Raw genomic sequence first — 21,130 nt, 5'->3', positions numbered from 1 at the left:
AGGTTTCCCAAGGGAAGGTGGATTCCTACAGCTGAAGGCCAGCCCCAGCCCATCACCATCCCTTCTGGGAGCACCACGGCCCTGTACAAACACCACCTCCAGATCTACTTTTAGCATCTGAAAGGAAAAAAAGCTGCCACACAAAGTGGTGTCAGAAGTTCAGAAATTGTTCAATGAGCAAAACCTCAAGAAGCTGAAGTTTTCCCCACCTTGAAAACACCGTGGGTGCCGCAGGAGCCCTTTTTTCCCCCGTTGCCATGGCAATGGGGTTTCTTCAGATGAGCACCAACGGCCTCTTCTCACAGGAAGTCTGGTGAAATAGTGGTGGCAGCTCACAGGAGCCCCATTTAGAAGAGATTTGCCTCCCCTCCCCCTGCCACAGCTCCTCTGCTGCCGGGGGGGCTTCGCTTGGCAGAGGTCTCACCAGCCCTTGGCTGACTTTGCCATGGAAACATCTGGAGAACCAAGAGGTTACTTAAATCAACAGAAAGTGTATTTCCAGACCCTGCTAATGGGTCCCACTATACCAGCCTGTGCTTGAGCCCTCACCCACCAAACATCCCCTTTATTCCTCACAAAATCCTCCTTCTGGTTTCTGGAGAAGCAGCTCTGCCCCGAGAGGTTGGGTTCTTGCTGAGAAACTGAGGTTTCTGCCAACCACCTCACCAGGTGGACCTCGTGCTTAACCTTTTTGCCACAAACAGAGTTAATTTTCATTTGTGCTGAGGCAAAAGGAAAGGTATTGTGGCAGGGAAGGTCTCAGGAGATGTTTGGGAGAAGCCTTATTGTACAGGGAACAAGGAGGATGAGGATGACAGAATTCTGGGTGGGAGCAGAGTTCTCAGGGGATTTCCAAAGGCTGCAGATTGCAGCCCCCCCATCTCCACCAACCTCCTCACAGCCTCCAAACCCATGTGCCAGGGAAAGTGGAACAGATACAGACAATTTCATCCCACCTCACAGCTTCCCGTGTCACTCTCATCACCACAAAAGGCATGACAGGGTTCGCTGAGGTTTGGGTTTTTGGTGTTTTGGGTTTTTTTTGCATATTGAGACTTTAAACTGTCCTGGCAAGCCCAAGCTGCTGGGGGTGCACACAGCTGCCCCTCTTCCCTTTCTCCTCTCCAGACCTTCCCAAGATGGTTGCCTTTGGGCCACCAAAGCCACTCGTGTGCTGACACCCTCCCTGAGTACAGACAGCCTCAGCTGTGGGGTTTCCTGCAGCTCCACTGGAAGCATCTTTCTCCAGAGCCATGAAAAGCTTTTTTCCAACCTGCTTGATGAATGTTCACCTAAACCCACCAAACCCCTGAGCTTGGTGGCAACGAATTCCCTATTTTATTTGCATGTACATTGCTCAGAAATGTCTCAGCTTTGAGCTGTCTGTCCCCCTTCCTCTTGCACCTCCAGTGACGGTTCCCTTTTCACCTCCCCTGCACACCTCCTGCCTTGGCAGGGGTGAGGTCTGGCCCATGCTCAGCACCCTCAGCCACCTCCTGGGTGGGAGCTGAGCCATGTCCTGATGTGACATTTCCAATGTCCTCTTCACACCCCCTGCCGTCACCAGCCTCTTCCCATGAGCTACCCCTACAACTCAAGATTTCTCCTTTTTTCATGGGAAAAGCTGATTTGCAACTCCTCTTACCTAAGCAGAGGGTTTCTTCTCCCATAAACACCTTTTCTGTTAGCAGCACTAGATTTTATTTGCTATTCTGTCACCTGGTTGCTCAACACCCTGAGCAGACTCCCCATTTCTCTGTAGCTGGTGGTAGATTTTCCTGCTCTGGTTAAGGCTGCACCAGCAGCAAACTCTGACACTTTTTATTAGACAGTTTACTTCATTTTCACATTGCTGGCAAAGCCTACAAATTAGCAGTGTCCCCAGCATCACAAAACCAGCTTGCTGGCCACAGAGGCCCCCAGAGCATCAGGCACAGTGCTGCTGGACACCACTCAGACCTCAACACCTACAAGAAAATCCACAGCTACTGACCTAGATACAAGTCAACCCCATTCAGTACAAAAAACAAGACAAAGATAAAATTTTGACAGAGATGGTTTGATAAATACCCTGAGAAAAAGAGAGCAGATAAGCTGGAGCTATCTGGTCATATTGCCAGTTAAGTCAGGGCAAAGGAGCTCCAGCATTTGGGCTGATAAGATGAGCTCTGTGTAAATATGATCACTATGACATACATTAGTGCCCCAAAAGTCCTGAATTTGAAAAGAGATCCACTTACTTAAAGCCACAAATAAAAAAACAGTAATAAAAAACCAGAACATATCTGCAACAGCTGCTTTGGTACCACAGCTCACTGCTGTAAAGGGTTTGTTGGGACCAGTAAAGGAGAGGATTTGGAAAACTTGGGGTGACAACACAACCTTCCAGGTGAAATGAGCAGTCAGAGGTAGAGGGATCTCTGCCTTTGCCATGATTTCTTCCCTCCAGTGTTTCTGTAATGTTTGCTGCTCTAGGAAAATGCCCTTCTCTGGTATGAGGACAGCCTCTGCTCCTCCATCAGAGCAGTGGGAGAGAACAAGAAGCTCACAGCTTGGTGAGCTGGTCCTGGCTACAGGAACAGAGACAAACAGGAGTTTTGGTGCTCAGTGCCTCCTGACAGGGGAAGAGCTGGGTGCTCGTTCCTGCTTCCAGCTCTATTTCTGTACCTGACATCAAACCAGCACAGGACAGACTCCACAAACACCCCCAGTGCTGGGAGGGTCTGGGTGAGGGGTTTTTTGGTGGCAGCTGGAGCTCTACTTTAAGGAATCTCCATCCTGTCTTTGTGGGGGTGCTGACTGAGCAGCAGCTACCTCTAAGCAAGCCAGTCTGCCAACATCCTCAGGTGGGCCCAGAGCCTCTTTTAGCATAAGTAAGACCCAAAATCAAGTCCTTATCCCAGTCAGAGCCAGTCCTCTGCCTGGGCATAGACAGGGTGTCAGCATGGAGTTAAATGGAGAGGAAAAATGAAACCTCTTGGAGGCTTCAGGTGGCAGCAAGTGGTTGAGGTACAAACAATCATCAAGATTTTAATTTTGATGCCAGTCTGCTCAAGTTCCCTTCCATCCCTGCTTTTCTTCCCCCTAAACCTAGAATTCAGGAGAAAAAACTGAAAACCCAGAACAACAAACAAAGGTAGGGTGAACCAGAAAGACATCACTGAATGTCACAAAGAATTATGAGAATGGATACATCCCTTCACTCATCTGCCTACCCCTCTTCCCAGTGATGTAAGAAGTGAATATCTTGGTGGGTCTCCAGCTAAGTGATGGTCATGGCTTTCACCAACCACAACATCAGCTCCAAGCACTTCCCCAGCCAGCTTGTCCTCCCAGGACTCCCAGAGGAAAAACTCTATTTTCAAGTTTTTAACCCACCTAAACTCCTCTTGGCCGACTCGTTTCCCCATTCTGCTGTCAGCCTGTTTATCAGTCTTGTGATTCAGTGTCATTATCTTGCACAAACTCCACTATGACCTAATTGATATTTAAAGCAATGGTATCTCCTCGTGGTCAGAGAGCTTCCCAGGAGACCTAAACCAGAAGCTACAACTCAGAGAGTTTGGAGTTTCTGGTTTAATGAGAGGTTTCTTATTTAAGTGAACCACCAACCCCCACATCCCAGCCTGTTCTTGATGGTTAACAGCCTATAAATCCCAGAGCAGCAACACACTGCTGGGCACACACAGGGTGTCAGCATGGAGTTAAATGGAGAGGAAAAATGAAACCTCTTGGATGTGGCAGGTGGCAGCAAGTGCTTGAGGTACAAACAATCATCAAGATTTTAATTTTGATGCTAGTCTGCTCAAGTTCCCTTCCTTTGCTGCCCAGAGACAGCAGCAGCACAACAGCTCCTGCAAGTGCCTGCACCCAAAGTTTCTCCTTCTGGGTTCATTTGCCTGAGCAATCCCAAATGGTTCCCATGAGATCTCAAATCCTGGTGGCATTTAGCTCAAAAGCTCTTTAGCTGCTTCCTCCTTCAGTGGGATCTTCTACAGCAGCCACCAGTGATGTCTTTCTGTAGAAGGAGACAGGAAACCCACAACACAGCACCAGCTCTAACTCCCCAGAATCTCCCTGTTCTGTTGTAGACAGAACCCATCTTTCTTTTGTAGCACTGGGTTTTTTTGGCAAGTAGCTTTTGTTTGGCTGCTTTTTAAAAAACTGTAAATTAAAAAAAAAAAAAGAAAAGAAAATCAAATGATGCTGAGAGAGCAAAAGAGTTTTGGTGAGGGAAACCATTGGCTCCATTAAGAAACAACAGATACTGAGAGGCTATGAAAAGCTAAATGCACATAGCTTGAATATCTGCAAGTATATTTATAGATGAAATACAAGGTTTTGAGATCTGGAGCTCATTTCTTTCTCCTACACTCAAGGCTCTCAGCCAGAGACCTCGTTTCCCCCCTATTTACTGAGTCATTTCCCTACTGAAAATCAAGGGTCTTAATCCAGGGTGAAAACAGGGCCTCAGAAATACCCCAGCAGTCAGCAATTCTAGGTGCAACCTTTCCTCAACCCCTCCATGCACGTCTACTTCCAAGCTGCCTCCACCCCAGCAAACCTTTTCCCCAGGGAAGGATTTCAGGCAGGCAGTGACAGTGTTTTTGGAGCACTGCTCCTGCTCCTCAGCCACCCAGGCACCCACCCATTCAGTGGTGGTCAGAGAATGGCCAAGAGCAGCACCACAGAGGCTTTGATGAGAGCAGAAGGACCTCAGACATCAAGGAAAGTGGTGGCTTATACAGCAGCACAGATGGAGCACATAAGCAGCAAAGCTTTCATTGCTTTGCAGACCACAAACTGAAGAGCCAGCAGCTCCAGCTCAGCCCACAACCACGGAAGCACCAACGTTTCTGTCTGATTTTCCCTCGCCTGGTTTTGTCCTTTTTTCACCATGATGAGGATGCCAAACCCAAACTGCCTCCAGCTTCACACTGGGAAGGGGCAGGGCAGCCTAAATGATGGCTTCTGCATCCCCCAGATTTCTCTGAGCAGTGGAAGGGGCTGAGAACAGGAGGTGACAAAGCAGCTGTGACCACCAGAGGCAGAGAAACCGAGGTGAATGATCTCCTGTCAAGTGAGAGTGAAGTCAGCACTGAGAACACCACCCCCCAGAGCCAGGAAACCCCACACACCTCCTCCTCCTCAGCAAGGAATTTTTGATCAAGTGGAAACTGTAGATTCATCCCTCTGTGGATCTATTCCTGGTGAATCCCACATGCTGGTGCTCTCCCTCTGGAAGAAATATACCTGGTTCTGCTCCAACCATGGATGAGGTTTGAGTCCTGGTTCCAGAACCACAGGTTTAACCCAAACAGCTTCAAACATCAACAAGCCCTAAAATTGGGCTCACGAGAACCTCAGGCCTTCTGTAGCAGACACACAACATCTCCATCAGGAGTCAGGATGGCTTTGAAGGTGATAAATCAGCTTTCACACTTGTTAACCTGGGAAATGGAGGTGTCAGTACAAAAAGGAGAAAACACACTGAAGTAAACAAAATAGTTGGACTAGAAGAGATCATCTTTGGAGGTGGAGTGATTTCAATTATGCTCCAGCTAGGAAATACACCCATTCCCATTGCCTAGGTAATAACCCAAATATACACAGAGAATGAAGAAATAATTGTAATGAAATAACGTGACTGTGATCACACACATTATAATTATTTTGGTTGCAGTCCCAAAGCTTCAATCAGTGCTAGGACTTGGGCTCTGGGCCATCACTGGCAGCCAAGCCATCCCCCACACAGCTCAGAATTAGGACACACAAAGCAGCTTTAATCTTTCCAAGCCTGACCCTGAGCTCAGTTTTCCCAGAATGGGAATTCAGCCCTGTGGATGGCAGCAGTGCCACTGGGGAGCCTTGGTGGCCTCCACACCACTTACCTGGCCCTAAAAAACTCCTCTTCTGCTTTAGGTTTTTAGCTTGGGGCATGTTAGAACATGAGATGAGACAAAGAGATGGGGCTAAGGGGGAGGAAGCCATCTTCAGTTAAGCACCATCCTCTTTTCTTTCTTTCTAGCCTTCCCCAGTACTTCAGAGAAGAAATAAAAGCATCCACCTCCCAGAGGTAAAGCTGGCAGCTGCTCCCAATTCCTCCCCCCTGTGGAAGAACAAATCCCAGACACAGGAGGGGGACTTGAAAACAGCAAACCAGAGTTTTTCTCAGTGCAATTCAGAGCTGATTTCAGTGCTCTGATATTTCTGCCATTGTTTGCAAAAAACTCAGTCTCTTTGGCAGCTTTCCCTGCAGTACCCAAAACCAACGACGTGCCCAGACATCAGCCCAGCCTTGCTGAAGCCCTAGCAGGCTCTCCATCCTCCAGGCACCTGCATATCCACCATGAGCACCACAGTGAAGTGCTGCAACAGGCAAGAGTTGAGTTAATTGTGGAATATGTCTCACTTTTAGCCAGTTTATCAAAGCTGAGGTGCTAAAGCTCTATTTCATACCAGGTTTTTGCCTTCCGAAGGACTCCACAACATGCACATTTTTTTCTCCCCTGGATCTTCATCTCAAGGTATTTATATATGCAAAAAACAGTTTAATTCCTATTAGTTTTCATAAAGTTGATGTTCTAGCACCTACTCAATGGAAGCATCTGTCACATATACACCACCACCACCAGCCCACATCTTGCCACTCACACTTGGCCAAAAAGCCCTCAGGTTCCTGCAAAGGCCAACAGCATCTCCTCCAAAAAAGAAATTCAAGCTTGTTCTTAATTGAGAGTTTTCACTTTGACTCAATTAAGACTTGAAAAAGCCTGAACATGTAATGCCTGGAAGAAGGATCATCTAAAGCACTTGATTGTCAGTTTAGCACTCATAATGGTATTTAAAACTTGCATCCCAGTATGCTGTGGCAGAAAAATAACCAGTGAGTTAGTGTGAAGTTAACTTGTCAATAAGCAAGTGCATAGAGACTGCTTATTATCCTGTGCAAGCTGCTCACTCCTCTTCAATAAATAACCATGTAAACACAAGTTACTATGGTAAATAAGTTTGCATTTGCATCTTGGTAATGTCATCCCTTCAATTACCACACCCCTGTTTGAAGCAGAGTTTTACTCTGGTATGTAATAAGGTTTTACACAGGATGCAGCTGTATTATAAAAATGCTCCTTCCTGTAGAAAAAAAAAAATGAAGCAAAGACACTAAACACCACCTAGAGGAAGCTTTCAGCAAGCCGTTTTGACGTTTAATTTTGGCAAAACGCCTGCTAGCTTGTGCATTAGAATAAAGACACCGGCTTTTCATCAGTCCCACAGACTTCACGCCCCAGCGTGTGCTGCTTGTGCCATCTACTGGTGCAAAGGGCTCCTGATTGTCCCCTCCCACAGACCGGCTGAGCACAGGAGCTACTGGGAGAGGGGGAGACAGGGGGAGAAGATTCCGGAATCCTGGCTGTTTTCATGGAAACAACCTTAAATCTGCAGTCCTTTGATCCAAATGCCCGCCCCCAGCACAGAATGATTAGGGCCAATTAATAAGGCTGGCACACTGCAGGAAACTGCAGCTCCTTCCTCAACCCCAGAGCACTAAGCAGGTAAGAACAATCTGTTCCTCTGAGTACGCTGGCTTAGTGCCCAGAACATCTAATAAGGTCTTAAGGCACTGACTTCATTTCTTTTAAAATCTTTACCAAAGGTAAAAAAAAAAACAACACCAACAAAACAACAGTTCCAGCTCATCTGGAAGCAGGGCTGCCATTCCTGTTCCATACATTTCTTAAGGTAGGCAGGAAGTGAAGGGTTTGCCCAGGGAGAGGCATCCAGCACACAGTGGCTCAGAGCTGGAGAAAATTCCCAGCTCTTGTTTCCAACAACCAAACCTCAGACACTTCTTGCTCCCCGAAACCAACACATTTCTAAACCCTTCCACTCAAGACTACTGAAACAAACCAGACAGCCAACCCATCCTCGTTATCCTCAGTTTGGAGGAGGAGAAAATTCCCTCACCAGTAACTTGCCCAAGGACACAGCAAGTCTGGAGCAGAACCTTCTCAGTGCAGCTACTTCCCCCAGCAACTCACACTTGTTCCAGTCCAGCACACCTGACTCCCAGTGACAATAATTAGAGCTTCCCACAGCACTCCATTTCAGGAAAGTACAGTACCTAATGGAATACTCTCCTACACTATTTTAGAGCCAAGCACACCAAAGCTCTAGTTTGGGGGCATGTCCTCTGCACTGCATCACTGCACACCTCAGCTGAAGAGCTGCACCAGCTTCCAAACCAAGGCAGCAGAAGTCCCTGCTGCCCAGGAGCTGTGCTTCACTCCTTACCTCTGCAGTTTCATCAATGACTGAGAGCAGCTACTCCTGGAGTCGCTTCTCACTTCCTAGGCCTTAGTGCAGACATCCTATTTACTAGTTTACTTCCAGTTGTATAATCTAAGTTACTTCCCAGGAAAGCAGAAGGGTCCAAGACACACTTCAGCTCTCAAAAATCTTTCACAGCTGGGAGCTTAAAGCACAGCAAAGCACCTGGGTGAGTGCTGAGAGGTGTCAGGATAAGCTGCTGATCAGCTCTCTGCTGATCCTGGTGTATTATATGCTAAAAAGACTCCTCGTAAGTACACGATGACAAGAATGCCTCTAATTCCCAGCCTCATCCCCACCAATATTCAATCAGATGAATTACAGGATGAATCCTTCCTTTCCCACATGACAACTGACAGCTCCTGCCCACACTAACTCTGCTTCGTGGCTTCACCTACAGCACTGAACATCACCAAGAGCTGCCTGCTGAGGGATCCTCTGCAGCCACGTCTCTTCTTCTCTCTGCTCCCCACGTTTGATTCTGATCACAAAGCGTTTCCACAGCAGCAGGAAAAGGAAATTCATCTTCACAAGCTGAAAAAAAGTTGAGGGTAAGAGGGAAAAGCACTGCCATGCCCACAACCATCACTGCCCCACCCCCAGGATGCATCCCAGCACACTGTGATCTTGCCTCCGAGTGCCATGAAGTCACACAAACACCAAAGTTTTAGAGAAACATTTATTATAGGGTTGCAGAATTTATGCCAATATAAAGTCCCTTAATAAAACTCTCAAGTCCATCAACTGCAGGACACTAACTCTTCATTATCTTTATACTGCAGCTTTCAAAAAAAAAATTAAAAAAATTAAAAAAAAAGACCAATGCTCTGACTGCAGCAGTAACACTACTTGCTCATAAAAAGTTGATCTAAAAAGTTTGGATAAGCTGAGTAGTTTTAAGTTTACGACTACAGTCACATTCACAAGTGAGCTCTACCAGAACATATTCTTGAAATAGGAAGTTACAGGATAAACCAACTCATAACCAAAAATACTGACAAGCTTTAAGAGCAACTCTATCTGAATCTAACAACTAAACACCACAAAACCAAGGTAGAAGAATTAAACATAAGCTCGGGGAAGGTTCCAAATATACATACGAATTCAATACAGTAATTGCACAAAATGAAGGAGGGTAGTGTTAGAGGTTTGTCATCACTGAGCTTGGATTTTACATGCTTCACACATGGTAGTTAAAATAAACCTTTAGTGATACCCATTGGGGAGGTTTAGCCAGGATAAGGAGTGCAGAGCTATTCTACAGAACTACACAAGATGTGCAAACCACAGATTATTAATAGTAATCATTCTGTGAAAGTTAAGGTGAAGAGAATGGGTTCCAGCCAAGGAATTGGTTAACATTTTTTTATATATATATATATTTTTCTGCCATTCCCAGATTACACTAAATCAAACACATTTGACAAAGAAACTGATATTAACCTTCTAAAAAAAAAAAACCTTACTCAAATATAAGTTTTACATGAGACAACTAAAAAGTTATACCAAGGATCAAAGAAAGCTGAAATGGTAACTGTCTTTTGAAACAAGCAATACACAGAAAATGCATAAGGCTTTTGATTATCACTGCACATTTTAATTTAAGAAGTCGACGTCTAATGCTCAGACTTCTCACTGAAGGTGTGACCCAATCAATCACCTCCCATCCAACACCTCTCACTGCTGACAGATCTTTGTTTCAACAACGAAAGAGTTTTCAAAGTGTCTGATGGAGTGACAGTTCTCCACTGAACGCTTCTGCAGACCTGGGGATGAGAGAAGGTGAGAGCCTAAGTAGAGCTGTAGAACCCCCAGCAAGAATTTACAACATAATCACAGAGACCAGCAAGATCCAGTGCTTCTTAAGTCTCTCCACAGATTGTCACCAGTGCATGATCTCAGTTTTGTTTTCTACCAGAAAGCCTCCCTCATTTTCAGAATGGTAACAGCAAACCAGGGGGCACACAAAACACAGACAAAACAAGCATGCACTTTTTCCTAGTGTCCCCACCATCATTTTAGTGACAGAGCAGACAACACTAAGACCATTTATGGAAAAGTTTCTCAGGGACTTTCCTAGAAACAAAGCAAAGCAAAGCAGACTGAGGTTCAAAACACCAAGAAAGGGTGCAGGAAAAAAACCCTGGTTCTATAACAGCATTCCTATCCCCCAGTATGTGCTAACACTGAGGGTGCTTCTGCAAAGCAGTTCTCACCTTGCTGAGAGCCCTGTGAGGATGTCCCACTCAGCTGACGACCTCACTGAAGTTTTCTCCTAACACTATTAGGATTTTCTCTATTTTGGGACATGCCAGCACTGGATTTGACACGTGCAGTTTACCTGCATCAGCTGTGAACTTTTACCAGCAGACAAGAACACAGCAGTCCTGCCAACAAGGGTAAGCTGCTCGACTAAAGCAGCTTCAATACACATGCACAAGAGAAGATTTATAGCTTGCTTAACGAGCAGAGAATTGTTAAGGTGAGCAAGAAGAGCTCCCCATTGAAGGTGAGAAGCACAAGCTCTGAAACCAAAACCAGCAGGGTAGTGCTTTAGGTTATAAACACTTCACAGGTAAGGCTGCCCTTCAGTTCATTTCAATCTTAATGCCTGTTCCTCACATGCTTTCAGTTACAGCTGCAGGAACTGCTGCAGAACAGGAGGTCAGTTTGATCTAACAGATGAACCCATGAACTCTACAGTACCTGAGAGCCAGTGCAGCACCAGCTAAATGAGAAGACTTCTCCACAGAAGCTCCAGGAGTTCATCCATTTTTGTCTAATTAATTACATGTGTGTGGCCTACACACACCAGAAAAAGGCGTGCTAGAAATCTGAGCTGGAAGGCAAGACAAGCCTTGTCCCTGAACAATTTTCTCCTCAGCAGCAGTCTTCCATTTATCTACATTTCCCACCCCCAAGGGCAAACAAGGTTAGTTACAGAACAGAAACTGTACCAAGAGGCATTATTCATTTACTAGAATCCTTCCATGCAAATATTCTGTACAAGTCTTTTACTGTGCAGCAAAGATGTCACCAGTGTGCTGCAGGAAGATGATTTAAGGAAACATCATAAACACTCTTGGCAGTACTGCCTGTAGACTGCAGTTTTTCAGTCACAGCAGCAGTCAGCTTAGACTTGTTCACAAAAGCTTCTTCCCAACAGCTAAGAGACACACTCCTCTTCCTCCCACAAAGGCAACATTTACTGTTCCTTCACGTGTTCTGCACTGTCAGTCCTACAGCATCACTTTTATGCTCCCACACCTTCCATCTCGTAGCAGCAGATGTGGCTCCTGATGCTGCAAGCTGCAACTGGGCTGAGGAAACTCCTGCCCAAGAGCTTGGCAGGAAAACCAGAGCAGAGAGTTCTGACAAACCAAACATTTGCATTCTGAAAGGCTCCAAGGATTAGTTCCCTGGGTAGTTCCCTGGTGTCAGGTTCCTGTACCCCAGGCCTCCTTCCAGTATGTCAAACCACTGACCCTCCAATTCAATCCTGTTCACAGAACAGCAGTGGGGTGGTGAGAGGAAACAAGCCATAAAGAAACAGAGCTCAGAAGTTCCTATGACATGTTCTTCCCCTTTTACGGAGGAAGTTTGGGCTGTCCAGAGTAAGCTGTTCAATTTTTTTATTTTTTTGTTTTTCATAGCAAGTAAACCAGAAGATAATTCTTTTACTTGGTGCTCCTGTAATGCAGTTTCAGACAGGACAGTGACAGACTAAACTGCACTTACAGAGTCTCTATTAGGGAATTTTGGGGCCAAACTGACTTACAACTTCAACCAAAAGATGGAACAGAAATACCCTTAAGTTCAAATCTGGTTTGGGCATGCTGCCAAATTCCAGAACTGAAACTCTCTGTTTTCAAATTAAACTTTAGATATCTACTTGAAAGGAGGGGAAAGTACCTACCAGTTCTAGGAGCAGTCTCAGCTCATGCTGAGAACTCAGATTTCCAAGCCTAAAAACTCCAAAGGTTTAAGTATTTATGCTTTCCCTGCTCAAGGAACAGATTTGTTACTGAAATGAACTTACCTGATATCTGGTCTCTGCGCTGAAGTCTGAAAGTCTCTTTTCCAACACAGAGTTGGTAGATGAAGATACCCAAATCAGAGACATTATCTATCTCCTCAGTAACCACCATTTCTTCACGGACTAGGTAGGTCTGAGGCAAGTAAGAGCCAGTCTAAAAGAGAAAAAACTCTGAGATATTGAATTCTGCTAACACTGGACAAGCATCACTGTATTTTTCACTCTTTGCTTTGGAAGGGTTTCAAGCCCTACATTTCAGCTTTCCTTCTTTTTAATACTAAAATATGCCAGACTTGAACAGCTGCATACCAGAGAAGTTAAAAGCTGACAAAGGCTGTTTCGAACAGTTGCAGTCACATCCAAACAAAGTTAACCTTAGCACTGTTGGCCTCACATGAAACAAACAAACAGAACCTGTTCAAGTTTATTTGTGTGCAACAGAAAGTTAAAAGAGGAGAAAAATTATTACAAAAGTTTCCATGTTTGAGACAATGTATTTCTAATATAAAAAAACCCAAAATGCTAGCAGCATGACCTACAAAAGTTACATCTTCACCACAAAATTACAGCACCAAAGAAACAAATTCCCAGCCCTCCCGACCAATGCCTGAAAATGAGGGCAAGAAGACACATTTAAAGTTTTTCTTCATGAAGCTAAAGAAAATTCATCAAGGTGAGCTAGATGAGGTGGCCTCTAGCACTAGGTGTGGAGGAGTCAATGACTTTTTCTGACAGGTCCATTTGACACATGATAGCTCAGTATTGCCCTTAATTTGAAAGTGGCAGCAAGCTCCATCAATTTGACACATAATTCTTCTTGGGAAAATGCACCAGGTTTAGTCACTGAAGAGACAAAGTGCTTGTGGTGAGCTCATGACTACAATGCCAACAGAAGAACAAGTTTGCATTTTTCTTTTAATCAAAACTCTCACGGGGCAAGCAAGCTTTCTGGCAGTTACTTTCAGGTTTAGGCTTTTACTGATATTTGGAGCTTTATCAAATTCCTTTACAAAAGCTAAATTTAACATTATTTGCTAGTTGCTTTCAGCTTTCATAAAGCTAGGTATTAATAAGAGCATTAAGCATGAATCTGCTCAACATAACATACACTGACAGCTGGCCTTAACTTCAGCACAGGGACTGAGCTGGAGGGATTATGGACTTTGATGGCAAGAGGACTGTTCTAGCAAGAGCCTGTCAGAAACACCCAGCATTTGTATCAGAGTGCTCCTGGCAGCACAACCAAACAGCAAAGTTTCCACCTACCGCCAGCTTGGCAAAGAGATCCATCAGGTTTCTTGGTGGCATCACGATGGATGTGTTCAGGGGGATCACGTAGCAGTTGTCCAGTTGCAAGTCAAGATAGGCTGTCAAAAGCTGTTTTGAAAACAGGTTTTTGATGCATTAAGTGTGGCCTCTGATTATTACAACACGGGTCTACAAGGACTAAGAAGGAAGCTCAAAAAGCTGGAGAACACACTGAGGAGTCAGGAGCCATTTAGCACAGGAACTTGGCTATTACCAGTTTTGCAAACAAAGTGGTTCCACCTAGGGTTTACAACAGGACTTCGAGAGTCACCTCTCATTTCTGTGCACAATTGGTTTTTATCATAATTTTAAACAAGTTCAGTTTGTATAAATACAGAGCAAACACTTGGGAGCATGCTCTCATAACTGAAGAAGTGCAATTAAGCCCAGTGCAAACAAAAGGCATCCAAGTGCTGAAAAGCAATCATTCCCTCAGAAAAAGTATCAGTCTCCAGAAAATCACACCAGTGTTACTGCTGAGTGCAAGGACTGCCGAGACTAAAATTATCAGCAGTCTACTTCTTTTATTATGACTCTGCACAGCACTTGGCCAGAATCAACTGAGCCTCTTAAGTTGCCTGAATCCTTTAAGCTATAGCCAAGATTCTGTCAAGACAACACAGATAAAAGCTGCAAATCCTGTGATCACAGGTAGCAAGGCCTCCTCTCTACACTACTGGTAGAGGCAGCAGGCACAGAGCTCGATGTCTTTGCTGGGATTCTATCTGCAGGGCCAAGGTATGCTGCACAAACAACCCCAGAGTGCTTTTACAGCTGACTAAGGAGAACTGGAAACACTATCGATGCAACTTTAATAACAAAGTCAAATGAAAACCACCCGCTCATCTTTGCATTACAGAAACTGTATGGAACTAGCACAGCATTTTCAGCTTCTAGGTTCCAGCTACTTTTAAGTGCTTTTTTCCAATCCACTTAACCAAGGAGAAGCCCATAGTTGTCTGGAATTCTACATTTTGCTGTATCATAGTCTGGTAGAAATCACAATCATGCAAAAAACCCGTTTTCCCATTTCTTAATTCACATTTCCCATATTCTCCTACCCTCAATTTCATTCACGTTGAATTCTTGACCAAAAACCAGGTGTAACTTCCAGACATCCTATGGGCAACAGTACTTAAAGCTGCACAGCCCTGAGAAACCACACAGTTCAGTCTGTGGGTCTGAGCTCCTCTAACAGTCCTGCAGCACTGCTCCCTTGCAGAAGTCTAAGAGTTAAAAGGATCAGATTCCCCACACTTAGACCCAACCCATGGAGCTGTTTGAGTTACCACTGGCTCCACACTTTCCCCAAGAGCACCAAGGCCTCTTCTTCCCCCTTCACACCCACTCACCCTGTCGAAGTCATGAACGATGGCTGCTGGGTCACTGTCTGAGAACTTGGGGACAGGGACATCAATGATGGCAATGTTGTCATCCTCTCTGATGTCAGCTTCTTCAGCAATGGGGAGGAAGTAGGGTTCCACTGCACGATCACGGTTCTCGTTTTCAAAGTAACACATTTCACCACGGTAGACCTTGTGCTGGAAAGGAAGAGCAAGGCACTTATCTTCCCAGGAAATATTGCTTGAAAACTGTGTTTCTAACACAAAGCACGGGGCTCTAACCCAGAGCTTTTCATAATGCACGCAGCAGCCTTCACGTCCCAGTTATTGAAGGTTTTCTATCATAGCAGTAATCCATTTAGAAGTACTTTTTTTTTTTTTTTATGATGCTTAAAGAAAAAATAGCTTTCACATTACCTTGGGCATGAAGTACTTGTAGATGCAGGCTCCACCGACAACAACTCCTGCCAAGATGAAGGCCAGCCCCAGCAGAGTCAAGAGACATCTTCCAGAGGAGTTTTCAGCTCTATGTGTGGCAACTTCTGGATCCTTTAAATAAAGAGGAATGAGTATTTGAAAGTGTAGCCACTTAAATTTAAAAGTAATCCATTATCTGCTGCTTCACTTTGACCTCTCATCTTCTATTTCCTCTGTGTGCAGTGAGAATTGTAAGTCAGGCATCATATAATAAGAAAACCCACATGAGATATTACTGCACCATATGAAGAACAGTTTTCAAACAGCAATGAGGGTATTTTCTCAGAGAATACTTCCTAGAAAAGCCTTTATCCAGAAACTATTTGAGATGTGAGAAATTCAAACAACTGTAACAAAAGATACAGTGCTGCAGTCACAGAATGGCACAAGGAAAGCAAAATTTGTAGAGCAAGGTCATTTTAAGGTACACAGTGTTTTCAGGCCTCTCCCCTGAAGCCTATTTCCTATCCTCCTCTTGCTATCAGGTAGAATAAGATAACATTATTTTTCCTTACAAAGCTAGACTAGCAGAAAAAAGCTAGGATGCAACTTTGTCTCTTAGCTAGGGAACATCTGACATTTGAGTCAAACATTCAGGTTTTAGAACCTGAAACATGCACAAGTGGACTCCCTTATGACAGAACCACTCATCAGCTTAAAAGCAGCTTCAAATTACACCAAACAAAAATAAGTCTCTGTGGCACATCCTACCCTGCAGCTTCAAAATACTCTTTTTTCCACCCAAGTCTGAGGGAAGTTTTGTTTACAGCAGCCTGAAACTTAGTTCAATGATTTGGGGTTTTTTCTCCCCCACAGCACTCAGTCAAACAGAAGATGACAGGCATCCCCTGGAAACAACTATCAACATCATCACCAACACATTATGTGGTGATGAGCTGTAGAACAGCAGTTGCAAAATTGGAGGTGGTGTCTGAATGGCAAGTTGTAACAACCAAGAGTTCTTTCAGTGCCTCCCAGACTTGCAGGTGAAAGGCTCCCACAAGCCCAGCTGAGCTGACAACAGCAAAAGAACTGTCAAATACTAAACTATCAGAAGACAGATTCCCCTTGGGCAAACACAGTGGTCTCGGGTTTAGATTATATATTTGGTCAAGTATATCCCTTTAATGGTTCATGACTCGGGTATTTAGCAGGTCGCTTTCAAGATATGCTCTTTGTACTGGCAGGAAGCAAAGTTGGATTTCACAGCAAAAGACCTTTTTCTTCGTGTTATTTCTAGAGTCAGTAGCTAGGTTTAGCACAGCAACTTCCATGGGTTTTCTTTACTTGGGTCCCACTGTTTGCACTCCTGTGGAGCACAAGATATTTAAGTGACCTGCACCACAACAGTCCCACAGTGTCAGTACAAAGGCTGCACGTATTTCCATGCTCAGCAAGATGCAGCAGTGTAAAAGTCAAAACACATCAGCTATGCAAGTCCTGAAACAAAAAACAAGCTGTTTTGAGAAAGTCACTACTCCTACATTCCACTCTCGCATCCTCCAAACAGAAAAATGTTGGTTCAGCAAGACATAAGCTGCCACAATTGGCTAGTGAAGCACTTGCCAAAAAAACAGACTAGTTGCAAGTCAGATTATGCCACATTCATATGCCATGATGTGAAACCCATCTTTCAGAGTTAGGCTGCTTTTCAGATCAAACCTCATTTTGTTCTCTTTGTATTCTACCACCTTCATTTACACCTCCCAGTTAACTCACTCACCCAGCCTATCATCTGAACACAGCAGACAGGTTTTGGCACCACAGGCACCCCAGTGCTTGGATGATGTCGACATGTAATTAGCTACACTTGCACTGTGCCTATTTCAAACAAAGCAAAGGTATTTAGCATTTCAGAAGCCATGTAGGCAGCCTGAATGAAGGAGTTGACAGAGCTGATAAGAGAACACAATACCAAGACTTCGGTCCAGTTAGGTTACAAAGCCTCTGATAAAAAAAAAAAAAAAAAAAAAAGCCATAAAAAAAAACCAAAACTGCAGAGAAAATGCAGTTCTGAGCCATGCAGTAACAAGCAAAGCAAAGGGGAAGTAAATGGGAAGAAGAAAAATCACTTGTGTTAACATCTGCAGCTAGCTCAAGAGACAGTGTTGACACAGTCAGCTCCAAAGAATCTGCAGGGAGTGTATTCTGCAAGCTCAAGTGTTTTGTGCAGATATTCCAGGAGACTTTTATTGTGCTGTCTCAGCCAAGATGAGCCATTAAGCTTGTTTGCTCCGCACAAATATTCCTGCAAAAGGCGACATTAACGAGCACTAGAATAAGTTTGCCTTGGAGTAAAATGGTGAACTTGATGCTTACCTGCAACTCTAAGCCCTGAAGTCAGAGTGAAGAGTTGTTAAAAAACCACCTAGACACGGGCAAATATTGTGACAGGTAGAACAAAACACCCCGTGTTTTCTCTTCTAAATTGAGAAGCCCTCGTGAGAAGAAAGGGTGGAAGGGTGTATTAGAGCTCTTATGCTCAGAACCTGCACAGCAAAGGGCCAGTAAAAGCACGCATGACAAGCTGCCTCAGGAGGAGCTGATGAGTTGGTTCTACCAGAAACCAGCCAGACTAACGACCTTTTCAAAACTTAAAGTACTCCTCTACCTAAACTGCTTACCTACTTTCTCTCCCTTCCTTTTGACCCAGTAATTCAGTGTTACCGCATTAACTGTGCACACACACATCTCTCTACAGCTCAGAAGAGTCCCCTGAGCAGCACCGCAGCTCTGCACCCCTTCCTTTTTCACAGGGAGGCTGCTCCAGGTGCTGCAGAGGCTCTGCAGGCTGGAAGGCAACCTGCTTTCTTGATTACAGATGACAAGAAGAAAAAAGGATGAAAAAAAAAAAAAACCTACGATAGAAAACCACAGCAATTTTTGTTTGTTTGTTTTTTACAAACACAAGTTTTATTGTCGAGCCTGCTTTTTTTTTTTTTTTTTTTTACTTTCTCGCTCCCTGATGACAAATAAGCTCAGACCATCCTATTCTCCTGCTCTAGACCTACTGATTTATTTACCTAGACACTGATCTTCCTCATCTGACTAAAAACGTCAGCGGCTAAGCAAGACACCTTCAAAATAAATTCTCCCACAGCTTTGGAAAGTTCAATTCAAGTCAGCGACGCAGCAACTCGTTAGGAAGGAAAAGCCAACCACAGAGTCCCTGCCTGGGTTTCTATTTAAAACGCTTTATGGCAGGTTTCTTAATTTAAGCTAGACATACCAGGCAGCCAGGCACCTTACCGCAGCGCCTCTCTCCAGCTCGCTGCCTACGAAGGCTTCAGAGCAGCAGCGAGGGGAGGATGAGCCCGAGCCCAAACCAGACCCAAACCCGCAGTAGTGACCGGGCTGCCGCCGAGGCTACGGGCGATTTCCCTGCGCCTTTCCTCAGAGCTTAAACCCGGCGGAGGACTCAACAGCCTGCGAGCTACGAAGGTTTAAAAACCCCGTCAGGAAGCAGGGCCCTGGCAGGGGCCCAGCTGAGAGATAAACACCCGGGCCTGCCCCCGGCGTGCGGGCCCGAAGCTGTCCCGGCTGTGTCACTCCAACCCGGAGCTCGGCACCGCCCGGGCCCGGAGGGAACCGCAAAACTGCTGCTGCTGCCGCCTGAAGCGCTCGGGCCCTCTCAGCCCCGCAGCCTCTTTTGGCGGCGGCCCTGAGGGGAGCGAATCTCCTCGGCCCCCGGCCCCCCACCCGCCCCCGAGCGGCCGCTCCCCCCTTGCCAGGCTGCTCCAGGGAGCGGCGGGGAGGCCACCGTGCTCGTCGGGGGCTCATCGGGGGTTCAATAGGGCTGCCTTCCCCCGAGCCGCTGCCTCCGTGAGAAGATGGCGGCGGCTTCCACCTCCTCCCGCACCCCCCTCACACACACACACCGCTGCCGCCCCTCGGCCCCGCTCCGCCCGCCGACACCCGGCAGCGGGCAGACCCCGCTTCCCGCACCTTATCGGCCACTAGAGCTTCGGCCGCCTCTTTCTTGGGCTCGTCCTTCTGGGCGAAGGGGGAGTTGAAGGCGATCTTCACCATGGCGCTGCCGCTGCGCTCCGCTCCCTCCCCGCTGAGGAGCCTCGGGCTGAGGGGGCGGGGTCTGGGGGGGAGAGGAGACGCCCCCGCCTCTCCCTTGCTGCAAGCGGGGCGGGGCGCCCAGAGCACCGCCCCTCGGGCAGGGGGCGGGAAAGAGCGCCCCCTGCAGTCCGGGCAAGCCACAAAGGCTCGTCCCCCGCCCGGCGCCATGATGGGGGTGATGCTGAGGGGGGGGGGATGTGCGATAAACTCCTTGTGCGATAAACCCAAACCGCCTTTTCTTCTTCTTCGTCTCAGCCTGCCTGAGGTGTCAGGTGCTTCGAGCCGCTGGCAGTGTGATCTGGGGAGTGCCACTGCTCCCGGGTGCTGGAGCCAGCCCACCATGGCGTTCCCTCACACAGGGAGGTTGTGGCTGCCTTGTTCCTGAGGGAGCTTTCTCCTGTTGGGGGCTGTGCGGCTCTGTGGCTTCATGTGGAGCTACCCCAGGACTCCACTCTTGCTTTGAGAGACTTGCACCCCAAAACCAGCCTGGAATTCGGGGGGCAGTGTGGGGAGATGAGGTGGCAAGAGAAGGGCTGGAAGTGGTGGTCGGAGACCGTATCCCTCACAGGTTTCTCCTGCCTCAAACAATTTAATTTCCTTTGCAGCTCTGAGAACTCTTCATGCAGACAATCCTACCTCAGTCTTAAAACTCTGTTTCACTCTGGGGAGAAGGAGCCACGTTCAGTATGGCACCAGGATGGAGATGTTTTTGGCCAACCTATCTCCCTTCTGCTGTGAAAGACAGCCCGAGGGATCTCTGACAGACAGCATCCCCCTTCATTAAACATCTCTAAAAGGGGAGAAGAAGAAAAGGCCTCATGTGTGAGACTGTCTGAAACAATCTTCACCTTCATATGGATGAAAGTCTGGGTTGGTCTCACTGGAATTTGAATTTATGGCTCCAGAAAGGAATCTGGTTTGAATCTGGTGCCTACCCCATTGAACTCTTCCTCACAGACAGCTGTAATTAAACAGAACTGAGCACTATGCAAATATTGCAATAAGTAATTCTTCTGAGTGTAAACAAACTGTGGCGTGTATTCCAGCATCCCAAGCATGTTCCTGTTGCTCTACAGATGCTCCACCACTGTTATTTCCTTCCAAGATCATAGGCTTGATTTTGCTCCCTTTCATGTTAGTAAGAATTTTGACGACAGTCAGAGAAGAACAAAGTCTTTTCTGTCTGTTTAAGCTGACTTTGTCTAGTAACAGAAAAAACTTTTACCTCATTTTACCAAGAAACCAGCAAAAAATTAGTTTTCATACTTTCTAACTTTAGCGTGTAAGGAATAAGTTAAATCTCATCAAAGTCTGAAAAACAGATTGAAAAAGAGATTATGTGAGTTTCCTTTATGGCTGATGCACTATCTGTGCCCTACAACCTAGCAAGTTATCTACAACATGAACAATGTTTGTATCTTAGTGTAGCATAAGTACTTAATGCTTAAATTAATTTACTTTATCTTCTAATTACCCAATACCTTTACTTGAAAAATACACAGAAATAGAACTGAAAAAGGTCCATAATATTGCGGATTTTTTCTTGCTGCTTTTAGTTTATTGGTAT

The 21,130-nt window shown here is 45.8% G+C and overlaps 1 protein-coding gene and 1 long non-coding RNA gene across 2 annotated transcripts; both read right to left on the bottom strand.

Moving 5' to 3' along the window:
- Nucleotides 1-7,176: 7,176 nt before the first annotated feature.
- LOC139802472 (uncharacterized) lies at nucleotides 7,177-8,892 on the bottom strand. The gene is made up of 2 exons (XR_011728646.1): nucleotides 8,730-8,892; nucleotides 7,177-7,371 (listed from the first exon to the last, which is right to left on the bottom strand). It is a non-coding gene; the product is annotated as an uncharacterized lncRNA (long non-coding RNA).
- Nucleotides 8,893-8,996: 104 nt separating this feature from the next.
- Nucleotides 8,997-19,610, bottom strand: ITM2A (integral membrane protein 2A). Its single transcript, XM_071757355.1, has 6 exons — nucleotides 19,441-19,610; nucleotides 15,436-15,567; nucleotides 15,028-15,216; nucleotides 13,634-13,744; nucleotides 12,371-12,521; nucleotides 8,997-10,097 (listed from the first exon to the last, which is right to left on the bottom strand). The coding sequence occupies exons 1-6, from the start codon at nucleotides 19,522-19,524 to the stop codon at nucleotides 10,009-10,011; spliced, it is 756 nt and encodes a 251-aa protein (XP_071613456.1). The 5' UTR covers nucleotides 19,525-19,610; the 3' UTR covers nucleotides 8,997-10,008.
- Between the last annotated feature and the right edge of the window lie 1,520 nt (nucleotides 19,611-21,130).

The sequence above is a fragment of the Heliangelus exortis genome, chromosome 14, assembly GCF_036169615.1.
Source record: "Heliangelus exortis chromosome 14, bHelExo1.hap1, whole genome shotgun sequence".
Lineage (NCBI taxonomy): Eukaryota > Metazoa > Chordata > Aves > Apodiformes > Trochilidae > Heliangelus > Heliangelus exortis.
Note: the sequence above shows the minus strand (reverse complement) of the source record. Positions and strands in the feature narration are given on the sequence as shown.